Source organism: Oncorhynchus tshawytscha, linkage group LG25 (genome assembly GCF_018296145.1).
Source record: "Oncorhynchus tshawytscha isolate Ot180627B linkage group LG25, Otsh_v2.0, whole genome shotgun sequence".
Lineage (NCBI taxonomy): Eukaryota > Metazoa > Chordata > Actinopteri > Salmoniformes > Salmonidae > Oncorhynchus > Oncorhynchus tshawytscha.
The window spans coordinates 3154766-3178951 of NC_056453.1; the positions used below are offsets into that span (position 1 = coordinate 3154766).

The following is a 24186-nucleotide window of genomic DNA, read 5'->3' on the forward strand; positions in this document are numbered from 1 at the left end:
TTGTGAAGTGGAAACGTCTACAATGTGGTAAACCACCCAAGCTTACATTACGGGACCACCGAGTGCTAAAGTGTGTATGCGTGTAAAAATCGCCTTTCCTCAGGTGTAACACTCACTACCAAGTTCCAAACTACCTCTGGAAGCCCAATAACTGTTCATCGGCTGTAGTATTGTTATGCTCGCCGCCATTGGACTCTGGAGCAGTGGAAATGCGTTCTCTGGAGTGAGGAATCACGCTTCACCATCTGGCAGTCCAACGGACAAAACTGGGTTTGACGGATGCCAGGAGAACGCTACCTGCCCCAATGCATAGTGCCAACTGGTAAGATTGGTGGAGGAGGAAAAATGGTCTGGTGATGTTTTTCATGGTTTGTGCTAGGCCCCTTTGTTTCAGTGAGGGGAAATCTTAACACTACAGCATACAATGACATTCTAGACGATTCTGTGTTTCTAACTTTGTGGCAACAGTTTGGGGAACACCCTTTCCTGTTTCAGCATGACAATGCCCCCGTGCAGAAAGCGAGAGTAATGGTTTGTGGAGATAATTGAATCGCCCAACCTTACTAATGCTCTTGTGGCTGAATGGAAGCAAATCTGCAAAGTGTTCTAAACAACTAGTGGAAAACCTTCTCAGAAGAGTAGAGTCTGTTACAGCAGCAAAGGGGGGACCAACTCCATATTAATGCCCATGATTTTGGAATGAGATGTTTGACAAGCAGGTGTCCACATACTTTGGTCATGTAGTGTATATATACAGTGCCTTCTGAAAGTATTCAGACCCCTTGACTATTCCACATGTTGTTAGGTTACAGACTTTTCCCCACAATCAAACTACACACAATACCCCATAATGACAAAGCAAAAACAGGTTTTTAGAATAAAATAAAAAATACAAAACAAAAACATGACATTTACACAAGTATTCAGACCCTTTACTCAGCACTTTGTTGATGCACCTTTGGCAGCAATTACAGCATTGAGTCTTCTTGGGTATGATGCTAAAAGCTTGGCACACCTGTATTTGGGGAGTTTCTCCCATTCAGAAACTTGTACCAAAGCTACTCCTGCGTTTTCTTGGCTGTGTGCTTAGGGTAGTTGTCCTATTGGAAGGTGAACCTTCGCCCCAGTCTGAGGTCCTGAAGGCTGTTGAGCAGGTTTTCATCAAGGATCTCTCTGTACTTTGCTCCATTCATCTTTGCCTTGATACTGACTAGTCTCCCAGTCCCTTCCCCTGAAAAACACATCCACAGCATGATGCTGCCACCACCATGCTTCACCATAGGGATGGTGCCAGGTTTCCTCCAGACGTGACGCTTGGCATTCAGGCCAAAGAGTTCAATCTTGGTTTCATCAGACCAGATAATCTTGTTTCTCATGGTCTGAGAGTCTTTAGGTTCCTTTTGACAAACTCCAAGCAGGCTGTCACCTGCCTTTTATTGAGGGGTGGCTTCCATCTGACCACTCTACCATAAAGGTCTGATTGGTGGAGTGCTACAGAGATGGTTCTCCATCTGGAAGGTTCTCCCATCTCCACAGAGGAACTCTAGAGCTCTGTCAGAGTGACCATCGAGTTCTTGGTCACCTCCCTGACCAAGGCACTTCTCCCCCGATTGCTCAGTTTGGCCGTGGCTTCCAGCTCTAGGAAGAGTCTTGGTGGTTCCAAACTTTTTCCATTTAAGAATGACGGAGGTCATGCTGTTCTTGGGGACTTTTAATGCTGCAGAAATGTTTTGGTACCCTTCCCCAGATCTGTGCCTTGACACAATCCTGTCTCGGAGCTCTACGGACAATTCATGGTTTGGTTTTTGCTCTGACACGCAGTCAACTGTGTGACCTTATATAGACAGGTCTGTACCTTTCAGAGTCATGTCCAATCAATTGAATTTACCACAGGTTGACTCCAATCTAGTTGAATAAACATCTCAAGGATGATCAATGGAAACAGGATGCACCTGAGCTCAATTTCAAGTCTCAAAGCAAAGGGTCTGAATACTTATGTAAATAAGGTATTTCTGTTTTACTAAATTTGCAAAAATGTGACTTTAATTCTAAATAAATCACTGACAGTGTCACTAGCAAAGCATCTCCACACCATCATACCTCCTCCTCCATGCTTCACGATGGGAACCACACGTGCAGAGATCATCCGTCTCACAAAGACACAGCGTTTGGAACCAAAAATCTCAAATTTGGACTCATCAGACCAGGACAGATTTCCACCGGTCTAATGTCCATTGCTCGTGTTTCTTGTCTCTAGAAAGTCTATTCTTATTGGTGTCCTTTAGTAGTGGTTTCTTTGCAATAATTCGACCATGAAGGCCTGATTCACACAGTCTCCTCTGAACAGTTGAGGTTGATGTGTCTGTTACTTGAACTCTTTGAAGCATCTATTTGGGCTGCAATATCTGAGTCTGGTAACTCTAATGATCTTATGCTCTGCAGCAGAAGTAACTCTGGGTCTTCCTTTCCTGTGATGGTCCTTATGAGAGCCAGTTTCATCATAGAGCTTGATCGTTTTTGTGACCGCACATGAAAAAACTTTTGACATTTTCCGGATTGACTGACATTCATGTTGTTTCTCTTTACTTATTTGAGCTGTTCTTGTCATAATATGGACTTGGTCTTTTACCAAATAGGGCTATTTCTACTTTGTCACAACACAACTGATCGGCTCAAACGCATTAAGAAGGAAATAAATTCCACAAATTAACAAGGCACACCTGTTAATTGAAATGCATTCCAGGTGGCCTCATGAAGCTGGTTGAGAGAATGCCAAGAGTGTGCAAAGCTGTCATCAAGGCAAAGGGTGGCTTCTTGGAAGAATCTCAAATATAAATTATATTTTGATTTGTTGAACACTTTTTTGCTTACTACTTGTTGTTTCATAGTTTTGATGTCTTCACTATTATTCTACTATTTATTTTTTCTAAAAATAAAGAAAAACCCTTGAATGAGTAGGTGTCTAAACTTTTGACTGGTACTGTGTGTATATATATTGTGTGTGTGTGTGTATATAACTGGCCTTATTTCTTGATGTAAACATGCTGCTCTGTGCTGTTTTTGTGTTGGTCAGCTGTCTGTTTAGAGATTGAGAACAGAGAGGGGGCCTGCAGCCTGCAGGTTGGTCCTAGGGAGAGTTAAAAAGAAGGAAGTGTGAAAACCATTTGGCCCGACGTGTGAAGCCTCACTCACCTATATAACACATAGGCCCTGAGCGAGAGGGACACTTAAAGAAGAGAAAGAGAGAGGGACAAGACAGACAGAGTGAAGGGGGAAAAAAGAAGAAATACCATAGCCAAAAAGAAAACTCAGAGAATACTACAAGGACAAGATCGAAACGTCAAGGACAAATCGCACTGGAGAACAAACACACTGATTGGCAGTAAATGGACAGAGAGAGAAAGAGATAAATCGAGTGAGTTACTGAGCAAGGGAGAGGAAAAGGAGAGAAAGAGAGGTATAGCGAGAACGAAGAGATGCTGAGTGTGGAGATGTACCCCAGTTTGGCCCTTGGGCACCAACGAGTGGGAGACTGCTGCTATAGAGGCGAGTGTGTGCATCTGTCTGTCTGTGTCAATGTGTATTTGAGAGAAAGCATCAGTGTGTGTGCATGTCATGTGGTACTTTACAATTCATGGTTAATCCTTTGAAATACTGTCATAATTACCCAGTCCAATTCAGATCATGGTTCAAGTTGACCTTGTCAAAATGTGTCAATCGTTACCATTGTTTTATGATAAGATCTGATCAAATGTATTAGTATGAATGTCAGAGTGTTAATATTATGTGGTAATGCTTATCTCAATGCCAAAATGGTCATTGATCAACACCAAATTCAGGATTGGAATTACTTATTTACTTATTGTGGTGTCATTTGTTATGACTATGCCACCAATGCTACAAATTGAAATGGGGATACCCTGGCCCCTTATTAAAGGAACATTTCACCCAAAAATGATCTTTTGGTATTTGTTTCATTAGTCCAATGTTGATATAGTCCCAAAATATTTTGCATGTCAGCAATCAAGTTTTCAAGACATAATACAGAAATAGAGCCAATAAGATGCATTTAGCATCATACCGGTGTCATTCCTGTTTTTGGGTGGAAATGTCCTTTAATTTAGATGTTAGGTTGCACAGCACTCCCATGCTTACTTGAACCCTAACTGAAGCCAATTAATTATAATTATACGCCCCCCCCCCTACCAGATAGGGAACCTTCTGCCCACATGCCCCTCTACCCCTCCTCCTATGACATGGCTGCCGGGGCCATGACCTCTCACCCTCTGGCCCCACCCCCCGCCCCCAGTGAGCCAACCTGTAAAGGCCAGCAGGACAGCGTCAAGATGGAGCTGGAGAACGGTTCACTGTGGAAACATTTCTGCTCCGTGGGCACAGAGATGATCATCACCAAGAAGGGCAGGTGAGTGCTGTCCATCTGTGACCCATGTTGCGATTTTAAAAAATTTAAATGTATCTCCACTGCTAAAAGGTCAAAGGTTAATAAAGGAAATTCATTTACTGGGAAATGCCTTCTCAAAATGATTATATTTATCAATCTCTCTCTCTCTCACCCTTCTGTTTCTTTCTCTCTCTCTCACCCTTCTGTTTCTTTCTCTCTATCTCCCTCCCTTTCCTTATATCCCTCTCTCTCTCTTTCTTTCCCTTTTCTTCTTTCTTTCTCTCTCTATCTTTTCCTCTCTTCCAATGTAATGTGTAAATTGAATCAAATAATTCAGCCTAGCTGCCATTGATACTTTGTAATGCTTCTAAAATTGTGTAATACATTTGTGTAATAAAACCATTATCTTTCCCTCTCTTTCTCCCCCACCTGATTTCTGTCTCCCTTCGTCCACTCTTTCCTCCCTCCTCCAAGGCGGATGTTCCCCCAGCTGAGGGTAAAACTGTCAGGCCTGAACCCGGCGCTGCGCTACATCCTGCTGCTGGATATGGTGGCCATGGACACCTCTCGCTACCGCTTCCAGGGCGACACCTGGCAGGTGGTGGGTGGCGCTGAGGCCCGCTTACCCGACCGGGTGTTTATCCACCCAGACTCGCCAGCCACGGGTGCCCACTGGCAGAGCAGGAGCATCTCCTTCCACCGCGCCAAGCTCACCAACAACACGCTGGACACACAGGGATATGTGAGTATAGTGGGAGAAAGAAAGTATGACAGTGAGTGTGTGTGTGTGTGTGTGGGGTGTGTGTGTGATGTGTGTGTGTGTGTGTGTGTGTGTGTGGGAGGGGGGCTTGATGTGTGTGTGTTTTATAGGTGTTAATCTTGGCGTATCTATTTCTTAAAAACAAAAATGATCATGTCATACCCAATTTTCTATAATGACAATAATAATGACTTTCTTCCTTCCTCGCTCTCTCTTCTTTCCCGTAGATCATCCTCCACTCCCTCCACCGTTACCAACCACGGGTACACGTGATTGAGGCCAGGGATGTGCTGAGGTGGGGGGGAGGGCAACACTCCTTCATCTTCCCAGAGACCCAGTTCCTCACCGTCACCGCCTACCAGAACAATAAAGTAAGGGAAGGAAGGGTGAAGGGTGTGTGTGTGAGAGAGAGAGAGAGAGAGAGAGAGAGAGAGAGAGAATGAGTGACAGTATATATGCATAAAATATCAAATGGGTAAAAGATAACATAGTTTCTCAGAGAATGTTTTTATACACTTCTAATATACAATACTTTCTATTCTTCTCATAATGGTTACTGACTGTGTGACTGATTGGCAGATCACTGAACTGAAGATCCAATCCAATCCCTTCGCTAAGGGCTTTAGAGAGGATGGCATGAATAGCAAAAGGTATAGCACACACAGACACACATGCTCACACACACACACATGCACGCACATGCACACACACTAATATTTCCACATACACATACATACACCTATCTATATTTTTATTTTCTTCCAGACAGAGGGACGTGAGGCAAAAGCGGAAGCTAAATGAACCTCTAGATATTGGTGAGTATATTAATAATATTACTCAAATTTCATTCAACTTGTTCATTCCTTTTCCATCCTACAATCATTAATTGCAATGATGATGCTTTTCTGACCATTTTCTGTGTCCTCCTCAATGATTTGATTTATGCATATGCTTTGTTTATTGTTTTTAAAATGATCAACTAAAATCCTATTTTACTCTGTTTTTCTGTCCCTCTATTTTCTATCTACTTCCTCTAACCCCTCTCTCAGTGAGCTGTGACCCGTGTGACTCCACTGAGCTCCTGTCTCAGTACTCCTCTTCCTCCTCCTCCCCCGACCTCCAGAGCCTGGCCCTGGCATCTCTTCCATCCCTTCCCCCTCTCCCTGAGTCTGTGTGTGGGTATGGCTCCAACGAAACGCCTTTCCAGGAGAGCCCTGTTCCAGAGCAGCACCAGGCTCTAGACCTGGTGGGCCAAACCTTCATTGCCTCCCAGATGACTGACATCACAACTAACATCACGGCCGATATGACCAAGGGGCCACAAGATGCATCGGGCAACAAAGTCTCCGATGGAATGATGGACAGGTGAGTTTTGGGTTTATAAACATTTAAGTTCACAATGGGTGCATGCTGATTGTCTAAAGTAAGGATCTGCGGCCAAGGTTAGCTCTTTGGGGCGGCAGGTAGCCTAGTGGTTAGAGCGTTGGGCCAGTAACCAAAAGGTTGCTGGAACAAATCCCGAGCTGACAAGGTGCAAATCTGTCATTCTGCTCCTGAAAAAGGGAGTTTAACCCACTGTTCCCCAGTAGGCTATCAATATAAATAATAATTTATTCTAAACTGACTTGCCTAGTTAAATAAAGGTTACATTTAAAAATATATATGCTTCATCTGCACTGATATGAAAATCCTGGCTATATAAAAGCAATGTGGAGATCGAGGATGCCTACCTAGACTTTGCTGGATTTCACCTGCAACCTCCTTTAATGTCAGTGAGTGCAGATGGAGACAAGGAGACAAAGACACTTTAGAGTATTGAGATGTACCCCATCCATATCTTTAAATAATTAACATGTCAATGGTACAACACCTTTGGTCAGCTGTTATGTGTCAGTTACATTCACAGCAGGTTACAATAATGAGATTTGTATTTTATTTTTACCTTGCAGGTCCGTCACTATGAGTCTTTCCACTTACAATGGGACATATCCAGCTACTCCTCTTGGTTCTTCCTCTTTTGACCCTGCTCCTCATCCTCAGTCTTCGTCCTCCTACCGCTCAGATCCCTCCATCCCCCAACCCTCCCCCACTTCTACTTTTAATTATCCATCCATGGCCACCACTGACTATCCCTCTATTCTCTCCTCTTCTCCTACCCTCCCTTCCTCCACCACATCTCCCTCGCTTCAGCAAACTAGTTTCACCTACCCCACCGTGCCTATTTCCACTTCATCCTCCCCCAAGCCTCTCCTGTCCTCCACCTCCTGTCAATCCATCCTTCCATCCATCCCACAGCAAGGCCTGCTCAGTCCCCATACACCCACAAATACCTCTTTTCCATCACTCCCTCCTCCCTCCTGTCAACCCATCCAGCAGAATGGGGTGACCACCCATTCCATGCTCACTCCCCCGAACCAGGCTCTACAAGCTGTCCCCATCTCCAACCAGACTCCCCCTCTGTTGGTCTTTAACCCCACAGCATACCCCTACCCAAACCTACCTCTCTCCAACGTCATCCAAACCACCCCTCCGTCTCTCTTCAACCTCTCAAGTCCCTCAACTTCTCAATCACACCCTGTTCCCTCTCTCCCTTACTCTCTTTCTTCCCATTCCGCACCTCTATCTTATCCCTTTCCCTCTCTCCCTTCATCCCTCTCTTCTTGCTCTTCAGTTCAAAATTGGACTCTTCCGAATGCTTCCTCCGGCTCCGTCCACTCTGTGTCTATTCCCATCCCGACTCAGATCCAAGCTCCCTCTGTTGGGTCGTCCTTTCTTCCTTCCTCCTTCACTCACCCCCCATCCTCCCTTCCTAATCCAGTTTACCAACCCTCTTCCTGTTCCGCCATTCCCTCTGTGTCCGTCGCCTCTTTCCAGCCTTCTGCCTCTTCTCACATCCCACCCTTCTCCCTGACCAACCACTCCCTCCCTCCAACGGCATGTCCCCAGAACCAGACCACCACGCCCTCCTCCTACCCCCCGATAGCGCCCACCGAGATTGGCTCCTTCTCCCAGTTCAACTCTGGCGCACCCTATCTCCCAGAAATGGTACTTCACCATCCCTCACTCCTGCCTCCACTGGATCCCTCTCTTTCGTCCTGTGTCTCCTCCTCCTCCACACCCCCTGCCCTCTATCCCCCCTTTTCTTCCTATCCTCTGCGCCTCTGTCAGGACCCTCGCTCGTCCTTCCCCATACCTCTCAGGCACATGTACAGGCAGCACCAGCATGGCCACACCCACGCTCAGGGGTCCTACCTGGATATGAGTGGGAGGGCTGTATTCTGAGGTAGAGGAGATAGAAGGTAATGGTCGAGTTCCAGCCCAACATGATGTGCAGGTGTTCCATTGCATCAATCAATGGTTGTGTGCCAAGTCATCGACTGTGCAGTTGGCCCATCAGATTGCTATATCATATGATGTGGTTAGCTGATATGTTAAATACCTATCCAGGCATTGTACAGTAAGATCTGGAATGCGTCTTTAATGTTGTCAACAGGAACCTTTAAAGTCGGCTGCAACGTCGAATGCCACCAATGTTGTAACTTATGAAGATGACATGCGTCAGAAAATGGTGTGCTGTGTATGGAGAGAAAGAGAGTGAATCAACAGAGAAGAGCTACAGTGGTCAAAACAGTTCATTGGAAATGTGGCCTTTTGCTAAACTGTTTTGTGATAGCAAGTGTGTTCATTATAAATAAATGCATAGATTGTATAGTGCTTTTAAGGATCCCACGTGTAGTATTAGTTGAAGTTGTTGGAAAATAATTTGATTTCTTTTTATACTTTGTCCGTGTGAAGGTTTGTTGACCTACTGTGCATCAAACTATGGTGACATTTTCAAGCTCCATGTTTTCTTTTGTTTTTTATAACTAAAAAAACTGTTGAATTGGACTTAAACTTGTAAATAGTTTTTAAATCTGTTGTTTTTCAAATCCATTCCAGTATTAAAACAATGAAGTGTGTTCTTGACTATGTTTTTGTGAATCGATTACAGTGAAATTATTAGTGATTTTGTATTTATTTAACCTTTATTTTCACAGGAAAGACATATTGAGACCTAGGTCTCTTTTACAAATGCACTCTGTATATACACCATAAATATACACATTATACCAAAACTATACAGTACCAGTCAAAAGTTTGGACACACCTACTCATTCAAGGGTTCTTTCTTTATTTTACTTATTCTACATTGTAGAATAATAGTGAAGACATCAACACTATGAAATAACACATATGGAATCATGTTGTAACCAAAAAAGTGTTGAAAAAAATCCAAATGTATTTTTGAATTTAGATTCTTCAAAGTAGCCACCCATTCTCTCAACCAGCTTCACCTGGAATGCTTCAACAGTGAAGAGGCGACTCCGGGATGCTGGCCTTCTAGGCAGAGTTCCTCTGTCCAGTGTCTGTGTTCTTTTGCACATCTTAATCTTTCATTTTTATTGGCCAGTCTGAGATATGTCTTTTTCTTTGCAACTCTGCCTAGAAGGACAGCATCCCGGAGTCGCTTCTTCACTGTTAACGTGGTGGATTGCAGGTACTATTTAATGAAGCTGCCAGTTGAGGACTTTTGAGGCATCTGTTTCTCAAACTAGATGTTGTGTTAAATGCTCTACAACAAAGCTTTCTTAGTGTCCAACAAGCTTTCTTTACCCTTAACCTTGTTCTGAACACCTCCAAAACAAAGGTCATGTGGTTTGGCAAGAAAAATGCCCCTCTCCTCACAGGTGTGATTACTACCTTTGAGGGTTTAGAGCTTGAGGTAGTCACCTCATACAAGTACTTGGGAGTATGGCTAAACAGTGCACTGTCCTTCTCTCAGCACATATCAAAGCTGCAGGCTAAAGTTAAATCTAGACTTGGTTTCCTCTATCCTAATCGCTCCTCTTTTCACCCCAGCTGCCAAACTAACCCTGATTCAGATGACCATCCTACCCATGCTAGATTATGGAGACATCATTTATAGATCGGCAGGTAAGGGTGCTAAATGTTCTTTACCATTCCGCCATCAGATTTGCCACCAATGCTCCTTATAGGACACATCACTGCACTCTATACTCTTCTGTAAACTGGTCATCTCTGTATACCCGTCGCAAGACCCACTGGTTGATGCTTATTTATAAAACTCTCTTAGGCCTCACTCCCCCTTATCTGAGATATCTACTGCAGCCATCATCCTCCACAAACAACACCTGTTCTGCCAGTCACGTTCTGTTAAAGGTCCCCAAAGCACACACATCCATGGGTCTCTCGTCTTTTCAGTTCGCTGCAGCTAGCGACTGGAACGAGCTGCAACAAACACTTAGACTGGACAATTTTATCTCAATCTCTTCATTTAAAGACTCAATCATGGACACGTACTGACAGTTGTGGCTGCTTTGCGTGATTAATTGTTGTCTCTACCTTCTTGCCCTTTGTGACGTTGTCTGTGCCCAATAATGTTTGTACCATGTTTTGTGCTATAGCGATATTTGGGAGATTATTTCCTTTTCAAATAACTGAAAGTGAGAGGTTGTAATCTGAATAAAGGGGAAAAGGCCTTTCTTGAACATAGGGTTAGACATTCTTAATCATTTGCTTGAGAACCAGTTCATATTTAAGTATAACTTTGTATGACTGAATGTCTAATGTCTAATGTTTTAATATTGAATCATTTCTGCCCTCCAAATTCATATTCATTATATAAATAGGCCCGTTTAATTTAGTCTGGCTTGTCGTTCCAAATAAAATTGAATCTTTTTTTCTTATCATTTAAAAAACAGTTAGCTAGGTGTAGGCAAGACCATAAGCAAATAGGTCATCTGGGATATGACTAAAGAGTTAATCAGGGTGATTTTTTCACAAATAGACAGGTATTCGCCTTTCCATGGTAGCAAGATCTTATCTATTTTTGCTAACTTTCTATTAAAATGTATTTATAGTGAGATCATTTATTTATTTCGGGATATGTATACCGAGTATATCACATCACCATCAGACCATTTTATTGGTAACTACATGGTAAATAAAATCTGTATTTTTTTTTGTAATCCAATACGTAATATAGTACATTTATCATAATTTGGTTGTAATCCACAGAGGTTCAAAAATTATCTAGATCGTCTATGATGTTGTGGAGGGATCCAAGAAAAATGACAATGACACCTTTGTTTTCAAGCCCTGTATTTCTAAATCCCTTGATATTATTGTTGGATCTGATTTTAATAGCTAACATTTCGATGGCCATAATTAATAGATATGCCGATAGTGGACAACCTTGTTTTTAAAATACTATTTAACCAAGCAAGTCACTAAAGAACAAATTCTTATTTACAATGACAGCCTATCCTGGATGGTGCTGGGCCAATTGTGCACCACCCTATGGGACTCCCAATCACGGCCAGATGGGATGGAGACTGGATTCCAACCAGGTACTACAGTGACACCTCTTGCACTGAGATGCAGTGTCTTAGACCACTGCGCCACTCGGGAGCCCGTTTTACTCCTTTTGACAGTTTCAAACGTTCTGATAAGTAGCCATTATTTACTATTTTACACCTAGGGTTACTACACATGATTTTAACGCATTTTATAAGAGATTCTCCAAAACTGAAATATTCCAGGCATTTATATATAAACTAGAGTCGTACTTTATCAAAAGCCTTTTCAAAGTCCGCTATGAATAGCAGGCCTGGTTTCCCAGATTTTTCATAGTATTCTATTGTTTCCAGTACTTGCCTTACATTATCTCCAATGTGTCGTCCATGTAAAAACCCTGTCTGATTAGAATTAACAATGTCCGACAAAACCTTTTTAATTCTATGCACTAAACATTTTGCTAGAATGTTTGCATCACAACACTGAAGTGTAAGGGGCCTCCAATTTTTTGGGAAAAAAATCTTTACATTTCCCATATATCCTGTTTCAGTAATAATTAACTCAGACCTTCTTGTTGAGTGTCTGATAATCTACCATGTATATAGGAGTGGTTAAAACATGCTACTAATGGTCCTCTGAGAATATCAAAAAAGGTTTGGTATACTTCAACTGGTATGCCATCCAGCCCTGGAGTTTTACAGGTCTTAAAATGCTTTAATTGCATCAAGAAGTTCCTCCTCTGTAATTTCACCTTCACATGAGTCTTTCTGTACAGATGTTCATTTTACATTATTAATAGATATAATTAGCTTCGGTTAGAGGAGATGGAGTACACTGAAACGAAAACATATACCTAAAGTACTTTGCTTCCTCTTTCAAAATATAATTTGGTGAATCATAGGTGACTGTCATTTTTAACAAGTTTCAGTCAATTCTATGTTGAAGATAAAACATTAATTTGGTGCATTTTCCCCCATATTCCATCCAGTTTGCTTTATTATTATAATATATTACACTTGATCATTGTTGAATAAGTTCCTCAATTTATTTTTGTTTTTCCTCTAACTTATTCTCCGTCTCTATGGTACAGTTTTTATTGCTATCTATCTGTTCTGTTAGACCTATTTCCTTTGTTAGTGTGGATTCTTTGACCTAAATTGCTTTTGTTTTAGAGATAAGTACTGAATAGCATGGCCTCTAAAGGCACATTTAAAAGTATCCCATACAATACGTGGATTTACTGTACCTATGTTATGTCGGAAACATTCAGTCATAAATTCCTCTGTCCTAGTTAAAAACAAGTTATCATCCAAAAGCCTTTGATTAAATTTCCAATATCCTCACCCACGTGGAAATTCAGTAAGAGTAATGTATATGCCAATTATCTGATGGTCCGACTGCATTCTATCCCTATCAACACTTTTTTCACTTTTGGTGCCAATGAGAATGAGTTCTGAAAGAAGTCAAGACAACTAGCTTGATTGAGCTTCCGCCATCAAATCAAACTTTATTTGTCACATGTGCCAAATGCAACAAGGGTAGACCTTACCATGAAATGCTTACTTATAAGCCCTTAGCCAACAGTGCAGTTCAAGAAAGAGTTAAGAAATATTTACCAAATTAAAGTAAAAAACATTTTCTGGCCCATGGCATGTGAATGTTTATTCTTTTAAGCTTGGAAAAGTGACCCTTAAACACAGACTTGGACCACACACCCACTCCACTGAATATCAGGCTGGAGATTGCTTTGCAATGCTTGCAGTTAGCCACTGATTCCTTCCAAACCACTCATTGTTGAATTTGTGATTTCCAACTTGTTGTGTAATGTTTTTGTCCAATAAGCACCGAAACGTTTTATCTGTAATTTCTCTTCATATCCTTCATATGAAGGATTGAAGAGGATTTTCCAGTAGATTGTCAACATGATTCATGATGATGAATGCTTGTCTAGCTTGCTAGCCAAGATTTTGAAAGTATGATGTTGACATGATCAGTACAATCAAAGAAAGATATGACGTGATTGTACATCATTTTATCTGTGGCCAATTACCATGAGCATTCTTGGATGGGCACTTCTAATGTAATTCTATGGTAGCACCCATGGGCTTGAATTTTCGAGCTCTCCTTGTAGATTTAGCGGTGACGTCGTATCCCCATGAGTGAAAGAATACTGAGCAAATCACAGTGCAACTAGAGAACATTACCAACCTCTATGCTTTGTATTTTCTGCTGGCACCACAGAAAGCACTGAGCTAGGCTGAAAATTGGTTCTAGGTTGCACCAGGTTGGCCTCATTAACTAATTTATTTTTTATTTTTTTACATTGTTTGCAAACAGCCCTGGTGCGGGGGTACAGGTTAGTCGAGGTCATTTGTACATGTAGGTAGGGGTGAAGTGACTATGCATATATAAACAGCGAGTAGCAGCAGTGTACAAAACAAATGGAAGGGGGGGATGGGGACAATACAAATAGTCTGGGTAGGAATTTGATTTATTGTTCAGCAGTCTTATGGCTTGGGGTAGAAGCTGTTAACCAGGTAGGCTAGTTGAGAACAAGTTCTCATTTACAACTGCAACCTGGCCAAGATAAAGCCAATCAGTTCGACACATACAACAACAGAGTTAAACATGGAATAAACAAACATACAGTCAATAATACAGTAGGAAAACAAGTCTGTATACAGTGTGTGCAAGATAAGGGAGGTAAGGCAATAAATAGGCCATGGTGGCGAAGTAATTACAATATAGCAATTAAACACTGGAATGGTAGATGTGCAGAAGATGAATGTGCAAATAGAAATACTGGGGTACAAAGGAGCAAGATTTATAAATAAATACAGTATGGGGATGTGGTAGGCAGATAGATGGGCTGTTTACGGATGGTCTATGTACAGGTGCAGTGATCTGTGAGCTGCTATGACAGTAGTGAGGGATATGTGTCTCCAGCTTCAGTTGTTTTTGCAGTTCGTTCCAGTCGTTGGCAGCAGAGAACTGGAAGGCGGCCAAATGAAGAATTGGCTTCAGAGGTAACCAGTGAGATATACCTGCTGGAGCGCGTGCTATGGGTGGATGCTGCTATGGTGACCAGTGAGCTGAGATAAGACGGGGCTTTACCTAGCAAAGACTTGTAGATGACCTGGAGCCAATGGGTTTGGCGATGAGTATGAAGCGAGGGCCAACCAACGAGAGCTTACAGGTCGCAGTGGTGGGTAGTATATTGGGCTTTGGTGACAAAACGGATGGCACTGCGATAGACTGCATCCAATTTGTTGACTAGAGTGTTGGAGGCTATTTTGTAAATGACATCGCCGAAGTCGAGGATCGGTAGGATGGTCAGTTTTAAGAGGTTATGTTTGGCAGCATGAATGATGCTTTGTTGCGAAATAGGAAGCCGATTCTAGATTTCATTTTGGATTGGAGATGTTTAATGTGAGTCTGGAAGGAGAGTTTACAGTCTAACCAGAAACCTAGGTATATGTAGTTGTCCACATATTCTAAGTCAGAACCATCCAGATTAGTGATGCTGGACAGGGGGGCAGGTGCGGGCAGCGATCGGTTGAAGAACATGCAATTAGTTTTACTTGCATTTCAGAGCAGTTGGAGGCCACGGAAGGAGAGTTTTATGGCATTGACGCTCTTCTGGAGGTTAGTTAACACAGTGTATAAAGAGGGGCCAGAAGTATACAGAATGGTGTCGTCTGCGTAGAGGTGGATCAGAGAATCACCAGCAGCAAGAGCGACATCATTGATGTATACAGAGAAGAGAGTCTGCCCGAGAATTGAACCCTGTAGCACCCCCATAGAGACTGCCGGAGGTCCGGACAACAGGCCTTCCGATTTGAAACACTGAACTCTATCAGAGAAGTAGACCATCCTTTGTCGTAAACTCTGGCGTAAAAGAGGTTAATTGGCGTAAAAGAGGTTCATTTGCAAATCCTACTTGACGGAGCCACAAGTGTTACGCATAGCAGTACATAGTCAAGAGCATTTTCAGCAAGTTTATATATTTAAATTATGGCAAATAAATCAGGAAAAGCTAAAACAAAGTCTAGGTATACAGATTTAACACAAATTATAGAGGAAATTAATAGAGAAAGCGAGACCGAGTTTCTTCAGGAAGATGAATCTTTCAGCGAAGCTAGTTTTGACTCCCAGGCGGAAGACATGTTTCTGCACGGCGAAGATGCCATGCTGGACTGGTAATATGGTCTAATGCTAATGTCGTTTGAAATTAATAATATCAAATATTATTAATTTGAGATTTTTTTTCCGATTTTCTTATTTTACTTGCAATATATAAAAATATCATGAGTAATGAAATATGTAAAGTACACATTGGCTATAGTGTGTGTGTGTTGTATTTATTACATTTATTTGACATAAAACATGAAATGGAACAGCCCTTCACCATAGTGATTATGTTCCCTGTACTCTATATATATCTGTTTATTTTACATGTTGATACAGGGCTCATACGTGAAAGTATTGTTACTGATTTGTTTTTTTAATCTTTCACAGTGGCAGTGATTCGGATTATGAGCTGCCAATGTCTAGGTGTCCATCTCCCTCTGAAGCTGGTTCATCCAGCAGGACCCCCGCTGTCTCCGGCTCCACACCTACCCGGCCATCTAGAGATGTGAAGTCAGTGACAAAGAAGAGGAGGTGGGGAAGAGAGAAACCTGCAGACAGAGGGCCAGAGGGTCGTTGGCACTCTGTGTTAGAAGATGATGTGGAACCAAATCCACCAGTTTTTAGACCCAAAAGGCAGCCAGGACCTCAACTAAACATGACTGCAAAGTACAGCCCCCTTCAACTTTTTCAACTGTTTTTCACCTCATCAGTTGTTGATTCCCTGGTGTCGAACACCAATAAGTACGGGGCTAAGAAGCTGGCAGGAAAGAAAGAGGCATGGAAGACCATTTCCAGGTGACTATCTCACGGGCGCTTCACATCAGTGACCCAGAAGTTGATGGGGATAATGAGAAGAAGAGAGGCACACCAAGGTTTGATAGGCTCTGCAAAATCAAAGCTCTCTACACCAACATCGTTGAGGCCTGCAAGACCTATTTTCAGCCTGCCCAGAACCTGTCCATCGATGAGAGGATGGTAGCCTCAAAGGCCAGAATCAGCCTCAAACAATACATGTGTAACAAACCAACCAAATGGGGTTACAAACTGTTTGTTTTGGCTGATTCTGTGTGTGCCTACACGTGCAATTCTTTTGTTTATGAGGGGAAGAGCAGTTGTGCGACCGGTAATCGACTGAGTTATGATTCTGTTATGGAGTTATTAGATTTTCAACTGCTGTGGAAGGGCTACAAACTGTTTGTGGACAACTTCTACACAAACCCTACCCTGTTTACAGAGCTGAGGAAGCGGGATGTGTGGGCGTGTGGCACCATTCGGGCCAACAGAGTGGGCTTTCCAAAAACCAGGGTGAATGACATGCCTAAGCAGATTGTTTGGGGTACCATGAGATGGATTCGCGAAGATGCCCTGCTCTTTGTAAAGTGGATGGATACCAGAGAGGTGGTCATGTGCACAACTATCCACAAGTCCTTCAGTGGCGATCACGTCGTCAGGCGTGTGAAGGACGCTACTGGTGCATTGACCACCAAAAGAATTCCCCATTCCAGCTGCTGTGAAGGACTACAACAAGGGCATGGGAGGTGTGGACCTGTAGTATCCTATCAGTGCATCTGACAAGGTTCTCCACAAGACAATGAAATGGTATAAGACATTGTTTTATAATTTCATCGACATTGCTGTGGTGAATGCCTTCATCCCCATCTCACAGCTAGCCTTCAGGGAGCTGCTCATCCAGGAGCTTGCTAGCTACAGCAAGTCCACTGTAGCACCTTCTGTCCCCTTTACCTCTGTCCCTTCTGCTCCAACCAGTGGTGTTGACCTGCCCATATTCATCTCTGCAGGCATGAATGTGCCTCAGGGCAAAAAGGGCACAGTAAGGAGGCGTCGTTGTGCGCTGTCACAGGAAATGCCCCATCCCCTGCACCACCTGTTCCGTAACCCTCTGCTTTACAGCAGAAAGAGACTGCTATGGGCCATGGCACCAGCAGCACAATGTTGTGTAGAGGACTGAGGGTCTTCACAATATTGTAAATAGAAAATATGTAAATAGTTACCCTTGTTATTTGTTTAACTATTGTTATTATTTTTTATATATTTTGGGGGGGCGGGGGGTGTTAGAATAGCATTTATGTATTTTGTATATAGTTCTTTCCTTCAAAATGTATCACTGTACCAATTCGGCCACTTGGGTACATTTGTGTGGGACACCTGGGTGACTTCATGCTCAATGTCATGTAGCTCGCTCATTTTTTAAGTTATCTGTCTAAAACTTTGATCTGTTATCTGTTATCATTTTCTGTGATCTGTTATCATTTTTTAAGTTATCTGTCCAGAACTTTTTGAGTTTGTGCTACAGGGTACAAATTTCTGTTTGAAAAAGCTAACCTTAGCTTTCCTAACTCCCTGTGTATATTGGTTCCTAAGTTCCCTGAAAAGTTGCATATCACGGGGTGTCACGGCTTATAGGAGTAGTGGGTGGAGAAGTCAGGCGCAGAGAGCAGAGGTAGTTCAATCGTGATCTTTAATCCAGAACAACAAGTAACGGTAACGCCAAACACTAAGGCGCATCACTTAAACCAGCCCAAAAGCAGGACCAAACAGTCCGGAGAAAATAGTCCACGAGAATACACACCACATGAACAGAAAAACAAGCCCGCACAAAAGCTGGCGGGCATACCTGGTTTAAATAGCCCAAATCAAAACCCAAACAAGAAACAGGTGTAACAAATCAGACAAAACTAACTGAAACAGAAAAGGGGATCGGTGGCAGCTAGTAGACCGGCGACGACGACCGCCGAGTGCCGCCCGGACAGGAAGAGGAACCACCTTCGGCGGGATTCATGACTCGGGGGCTATTTGATGCTAATGCAGAACGCCACAGGATGTTTTGTGCTGGTCAACGGCAGACAGGTCTGGAGAGAACCAAGGGCTATATCTGTTCCTGGTTCTACATTTGTTGAATGGGGCATGCTTATTTAAGATGATGAGGAAGGCACTTTTAAAGAATAACCAGGAATCCTCTACTGACGGGATGAGATCAATATCCTTCCAGGAAATACCCGGGCCAAGTCAATTAGAAAGGCCTGCTCGCTGAAGTGTTTTAGGGAGTGTTTGACAGTGATGAGGGGTGGTCGTTTGACCGCAGACCCATTACATATGCAGGCAATGAGGCAGTGAGGCAGTGCTGAGATCTTGGTTGAAAACAGCAGAGGTGTATTTGGAGGGCAAGTTGGTTAGGATGATAACTATGAGGGTGCCCGTGTTTACAGCTTTGGGGTTGTACCTGGTAGGTTCATTGATAATTTGTGTGAGATTGAGGGCATCAAGCTTAGATTGTAGGATGGCCGGGGTGTTTAGGTCACTTAGCAGGACGAACTCTGAAGATAGATGGGGGGCAATCAGTTCACATATGGAGTTCAGAGCACAGCTGGGGGCAGAGGGTGGTCTACAGCAAGCGGCAACGGTGAGAGACTTGTTTCTGGAAAGGTGGATTTTAAACCTCTCTGGGATATGTGGGACGGTAGCGTCCCACCTGGCCAAAAGCCAGTGAAAATGCAGAGCGCCAAATTCAAATAAATTACTATAAAAATCGAACTTTCATGAAATCACACATGCAAGATAACAAATTAAAGCTACACTTATTGTGAATCCAGCCAACATGTCAGATTTCAAAAAGGCTTTTTGGTGAAAGCAAACAATGCTATTATCTGAGGATAGCACCACAGTAAACAAAGAGAGAGAAGCATATTTCAACCCTGCAGGCGAGACACAAAAACGCAGAAATAGAAAATATAATTGATGCCTTACCTTTGACAAGCCTCTTTTGTTGGCACTCCAATATGTCCCATAAACATCACAAATGGTCCTTTTATTCGATTAATTCCGTCGATATATATCCAAAATGTCCATTTATTTGGCGCATTTGATCCAGAAAAACACTGGTTCCAAAATATCTCAAAAGTTACCTGTAAACTTTCCTAAAACATTTCAAGCTACTTTTGTGATACAACTTTAGGTATTTTTTTACGTAAATAATCAATAAAATTGAAGATGGGATGATCTGTGTTCAATACAGGAGGAAAACAAACTGTAGCATGCTTTCTGGTCACGCGCCTCTTTCTAACAGTACACTTCAAGTTACCCTCGTTCAAGATGGCCGTACTTCTTCATTACACAAAGGAAACACCTCAACTAATTTCTAAAGACTGTTGACATCCAGTGGAAGCGATAGAAACTGCAAGAGGGTCGCTTAGAAATCTTGATTCCCACTGGAAACTCTTTGAAAAGAGAGTGACCTCAAAAAAAAATCTGAATGGTTTGTCCTCGGGGTTTCGCCTGCTAAATAAGTTCTGTTATACTCATAGACATGATTCAAACAGTTTTAGAAACTTCAGAGTGTTTTCCATCCAAATACTAATAATATGCATATCTTATCTTCTGGGGATGAGTAGCAAGCAGTTGAATTTGGGCATGCATTTCATCCGGATGTGAAAATACTGCCCCCTGTCACCAAGAAGTTAAAAGTAGAAGCTCAAATTGTTTTTGTACAGACCTGCAATAGTAATACAGAACTCTGCAGGCTATCTCTGCAGTAGATTGCAACACCGCCCCCTTTGGCAGTTCTATCTTGTCAGAAAATGTTATAGTTAGGGATGCAAATTTCAGGGTTTTTGGTGGTCTTCCTAAGCCCGGATTCAGACATGGCTAGGGCATCTAGGTTGGCAGAGTGTGCTAAAGCAGTGAATAAAACAAACTTAGGGAGGAGGCTTCTAATGTTAACATGCATGAAACCAAGGCTTTTATGGTTACAGAAGTCAACAAATGAGAGCACCTGGGGAATAGGAGTGGAGCTAGGTGCTGCAGGACCTGGATTTATCTCTACCTCACCAGAGGAACAGAGGAGGAGTAGGATATGGGTACGGCTAAAAGCTATGAGAACTGGTTGTCTTGTACGTCCGGAACAGAGAGTAAAAGGAGCAGGTTTCTAGGTGCGATAGAATAGATTCAAGGCATAATGTACAGACAAAGGTATGGTAAGATGGGGTTACAGTGGAGGTAAACCTAGGCATTGAGTGATGATGAGAGAGATATTGTCTCTAGAAACATGATTTAAACCAGGTGATGTCATTGCATGTATGGGAGGTGGAACTAAAGGGTTGGATAAGGTATATTGAGCAGGGCTAGAGGTTCTACAGTGAAATAAGACAATAATCACTAACCAGAACAGCAATGGACAAGGCATATTAAGGAGAGGCATGCGTAGCCGAGTGATCATAACGGTCCAGTGAGTAGTGAAGCTGGTTGGAGACACGGCGATTTCTACCAAGTAACCTTCCAATTGTTCTCCACTACTCCACCTGCCAAAGCCCCTCCCAAGTTGGATTGTCATCCCAGTGACCGGCAGACCACCCACGTTCCCCCGGATCCCTAGGCCCCCCGAAAGGCCAGGACCCATCCTTCGAAAAGAGCACACAGTGCCACCCACAGAACAGAAGCAGATCAACCGATGCTCAACGGTTGTTACATTCCAGAGCCCAACTCAAGAAAGGACCTGATGTATGAATAGATATACAGTTACAGCTGTTTGAGAAAGCATGCACGATTGAGATTTGAGGTGATGGAGATCATATCCACCCGTTCCCCTGAAACACACTCACTCCTGTCCCCCGTTGTGATCATTTTCCCAAGCATCTCTGTGCAGTCAGACCTAATTATTTTGTGCCACCAGGGCCACAATAGTATGCCCACTCTCTTATTGTCTGAGTGTGACCCCCTCCCATGGGTTACTGCAGCTAGTGTTGCCAGTACTGCCACTGCCAGAATACCCACCGGCTAGGTAAAAGGTCATCAAGGTTCTCATTAGCAGCTTTGAGAATTTCCTTGTATATTATGCTCTCCCTTTAGGGGGCTTTGGCTTTGTAGGACCAACCCTGCCAGGCAGGCTCAGAATCTTGAGGGGGCGGTGCTGCTCTTGTAGGTCTCGGACCACATTTATCTTTCTGTTTTGACTGCATATAGGCAGCTTACAGCAGGCCCATAAAACAGTTAGGGACTTCTCTTTAGTGTATGGGTCATTCAGGTGGGTGTCTAGGGTATAGGGTTGTGGACCATTCCATTATGATAGGACAATAAATAAATAAATTAGATGTATAATTAATTTTTTAATGTAGTTCCATCATGATAGAACAATACTGAAATAAATTAAATGTATAATTCATATAAAATGTATATACCTCATCTGCACAAAACTGAAAGCTCTCTCTCACAAGCCCTGCTCACAGACACACATTGGTTCTGGGATATGCAACCATTTCCTTTCTCCCTCACTTAACGCCACCTTTACCAAACACGAAAAACACACACCACACCTTTCATCACAGTACATCCCCACATACTGTGCCTGCTGTTTACTGTGTGTTTATCTACACCATGTTAAATGAGGTATTTTGTGTTCCAATTACTTATATTTGTAGATGTGTTATTTGGCTAGTTATCCTTTCTTCTAATGCTGTCTAATCCGTTTATAAAGAACTATAAATGGAAAATTGAATACTAATTATTTTACAACATTCCTTATCTTGTTTGGTACACAGCGTAGTTGTACTTTATTTATTTAATAAATATTGCATTTCTATCATTTTTTTGTATTATTACAATCCCTACCATGGCTAGTATAGGGTGTTCCCTTATTCGCCTCCTCTATGAAAACGTTGTAATTTTTAGAATAGCCATAGTAGTCTTTGTGTCTCAGAACATTTGGTTGTCAATATACAGTTCATCGACTACGAGAGCTACACGCTTCCCTTTCAATCTATTTTCCTTGAAGATTGGATACAGAACTTTGCTCCGTTCTGCATGCTCCCTCAGGAACTGATCATTCATGCTTATTTTCGTGCCAGTGAGTCTTTTACCCAGGCTTTTAACCTTTACTTTATACGTAAAGACAGCAAATTTGGCAACAATTCGACGCTCATATCTCTGTCCTCTGTCTGAAATTGTGTACACTTTTGAGTTGGATTTTATTGAAGCACTGTAAGAAAGAATACCTCCAATACGTTTTTGGGAACTTCTCCTTCTCAGGTACCTGTAAGTACTAGATTTTCTCTCATAGATCTAGTCTGTATGTCTAGTAAGGCTTCTCTCAGAAAGATGTTCTCCTTTTTAAGTTCAGCTCTTTCGTCACTCATTTCAAGGCTCGCCTTCAACTGCTTTATATACTTACTGGCTAAATAATCTATCCTGTGTGTTTGTTTATGTAATTCTGTGTGATTATTTAGTTATTTTGTAAATAAAAATGTAAGCCAATTTGTGCAGATTTATAGGATATTACGATGTTGAGTCATGAGGTAATAATAATTAATGAATGACTAAGATGATAATATGGTTAATTCGGGAAACTGTAACTCATTATTAAAGAATCTCTTTCCGTGGTGCCCCAATTGTTAAATGATTAATTTAATCATCGTATTAATTAAACATAGTTAATTTATTTGATAAAATAATAGCCATCGCATTAATGGTAGCAATGTCATAACATTTCTCATGGTCTGAAAGTCCTTTAGTTGCCTTTTGGCAAACTCCAAGCGGGCTGTTATGTGCCTTTTACTGAGGAGTGGCTTCTGTCTGGCCCCTCTATCATAAAGGCCGGATTGGTGGAGTCCTGCAGAGATGGTTGTCCATCTGGAAGGTTCTCCCATCTCCACAGGGGAACTCTGGAACTCGGGTTCTTGGTCACCTCCTTGACCAAGGCCCTTCACCCCTGATTACTCAGTTTGGCCAGGCGGCCAGCTCTAGGAAGAGTCAAAACTTCTTCCATTTAAGAACGAGGGAGGCCACTGTGTTCTTGGGGACATTCAATGCTGTGGAAATGTTTTGGAACTCTTCCCCATATCTGTGCCTCGACACAAAACTGTCTCGGAGCTCTATGGACAATTCCTTTGACCTCATGGCTTGGTTTTTGATCTGGTTTGTGCCTTTCCAAATCATGTCCAATCAATTGAATTTTCCACAGGTGGACTCCAGTCAAGTTGTAGAAACATCTCAGCATCTCTCTGTACCTTTCTCCGTTCATCTTTCCCTCGCTCCTGACTAGTCTCCCAGTCCCTGCCGCTGAAAAAAATCCCCACAGCGTGATGCTGCCTCCACCATAGTTCACCGTAGGGATGGTATTGGCCAGGTGATGAGCGGTGCCTGGTTTCCTCCAGAGTTGATGCTTGACATTCTGGCCAAATAGTTCGATCTTGGTTTCATCAGACCAGAGAAACTTGTTTCTCATGGTCTGAGAATCCTTTAGGTGCATTTTGGCAAACTCCAAGTGGGCTGTCATGTGCATTTTACTGAGGAGTGGCTTCTGTCTGGCCACTATCAGGCCTGATTGGTGGAGTGCTTCAAAGATGGTTGTCCTTCTGGAAGATTCTTCAATCTCCACAGAGGAACTCTGGAGCTTTGTCAGAGTGACCATCGGGTTCTTGGTCACCTCCCCAACCAAGGCCCTTCTCCCCGATTGCTCAGTTTGGTCGTAAGTCCAGCTCTAGGAAGAGTCTGGTGGTTACAAAGCTTCTTCCATTTAAGAATGATG

At 42.6% G+C, this 24186-nt stretch overlaps 1 protein-coding gene across 1 annotated transcript; it reads left to right on the forward strand.

The window, feature by feature from the left end:
* The first annotated feature begins 3476 nt into the window (after positions 1 to 3476).
* tbx6 (T-box transcription factor 6) lies at positions 3477 to 8444 on the forward strand. Its single transcript, XM_042305740.1, has 8 exons — positions 3477 to 3546; positions 4210 to 4423; positions 4877 to 5144; positions 5390 to 5533; positions 5742 to 5812; positions 5928 to 5977; positions 6212 to 6527; positions 7112 to 8444. The coding sequence occupies exons 1-8, from the start codon at positions 3477 to 3479 to the stop codon at positions 8442 to 8444; spliced, it is 2466 nt and encodes an 821-aa protein (XP_042161674.1).
* Positions 8445 to 24186: the final 15742 nt, after the last annotated feature.

Excerpts from the sequence above, each read along its gene's own strand:
- tbx6 (XM_042305740.1), top strand. The coding sequence starts at position 3,477 with ATGCTGAGTGTGGAGATGTACCCCAGTTTGGCCCTTGGGCACCAACGA. Across the intron at positions 3,547-4,209 it reads GGGAGACTGCTGCTATAGAG|ATAGGGAACCTTCTGCCCAC; the intron begins GCGAGTGTGTGC and ends CCCCCCTACCAG. Across the intron at positions 6,528-7,111 it reads TCCGATGGAATGATGGACAG|GTCCGTCACTATGAGTCTTT; the intron begins GTGAGTTTTGGG and ends TTTACCTTGCAG.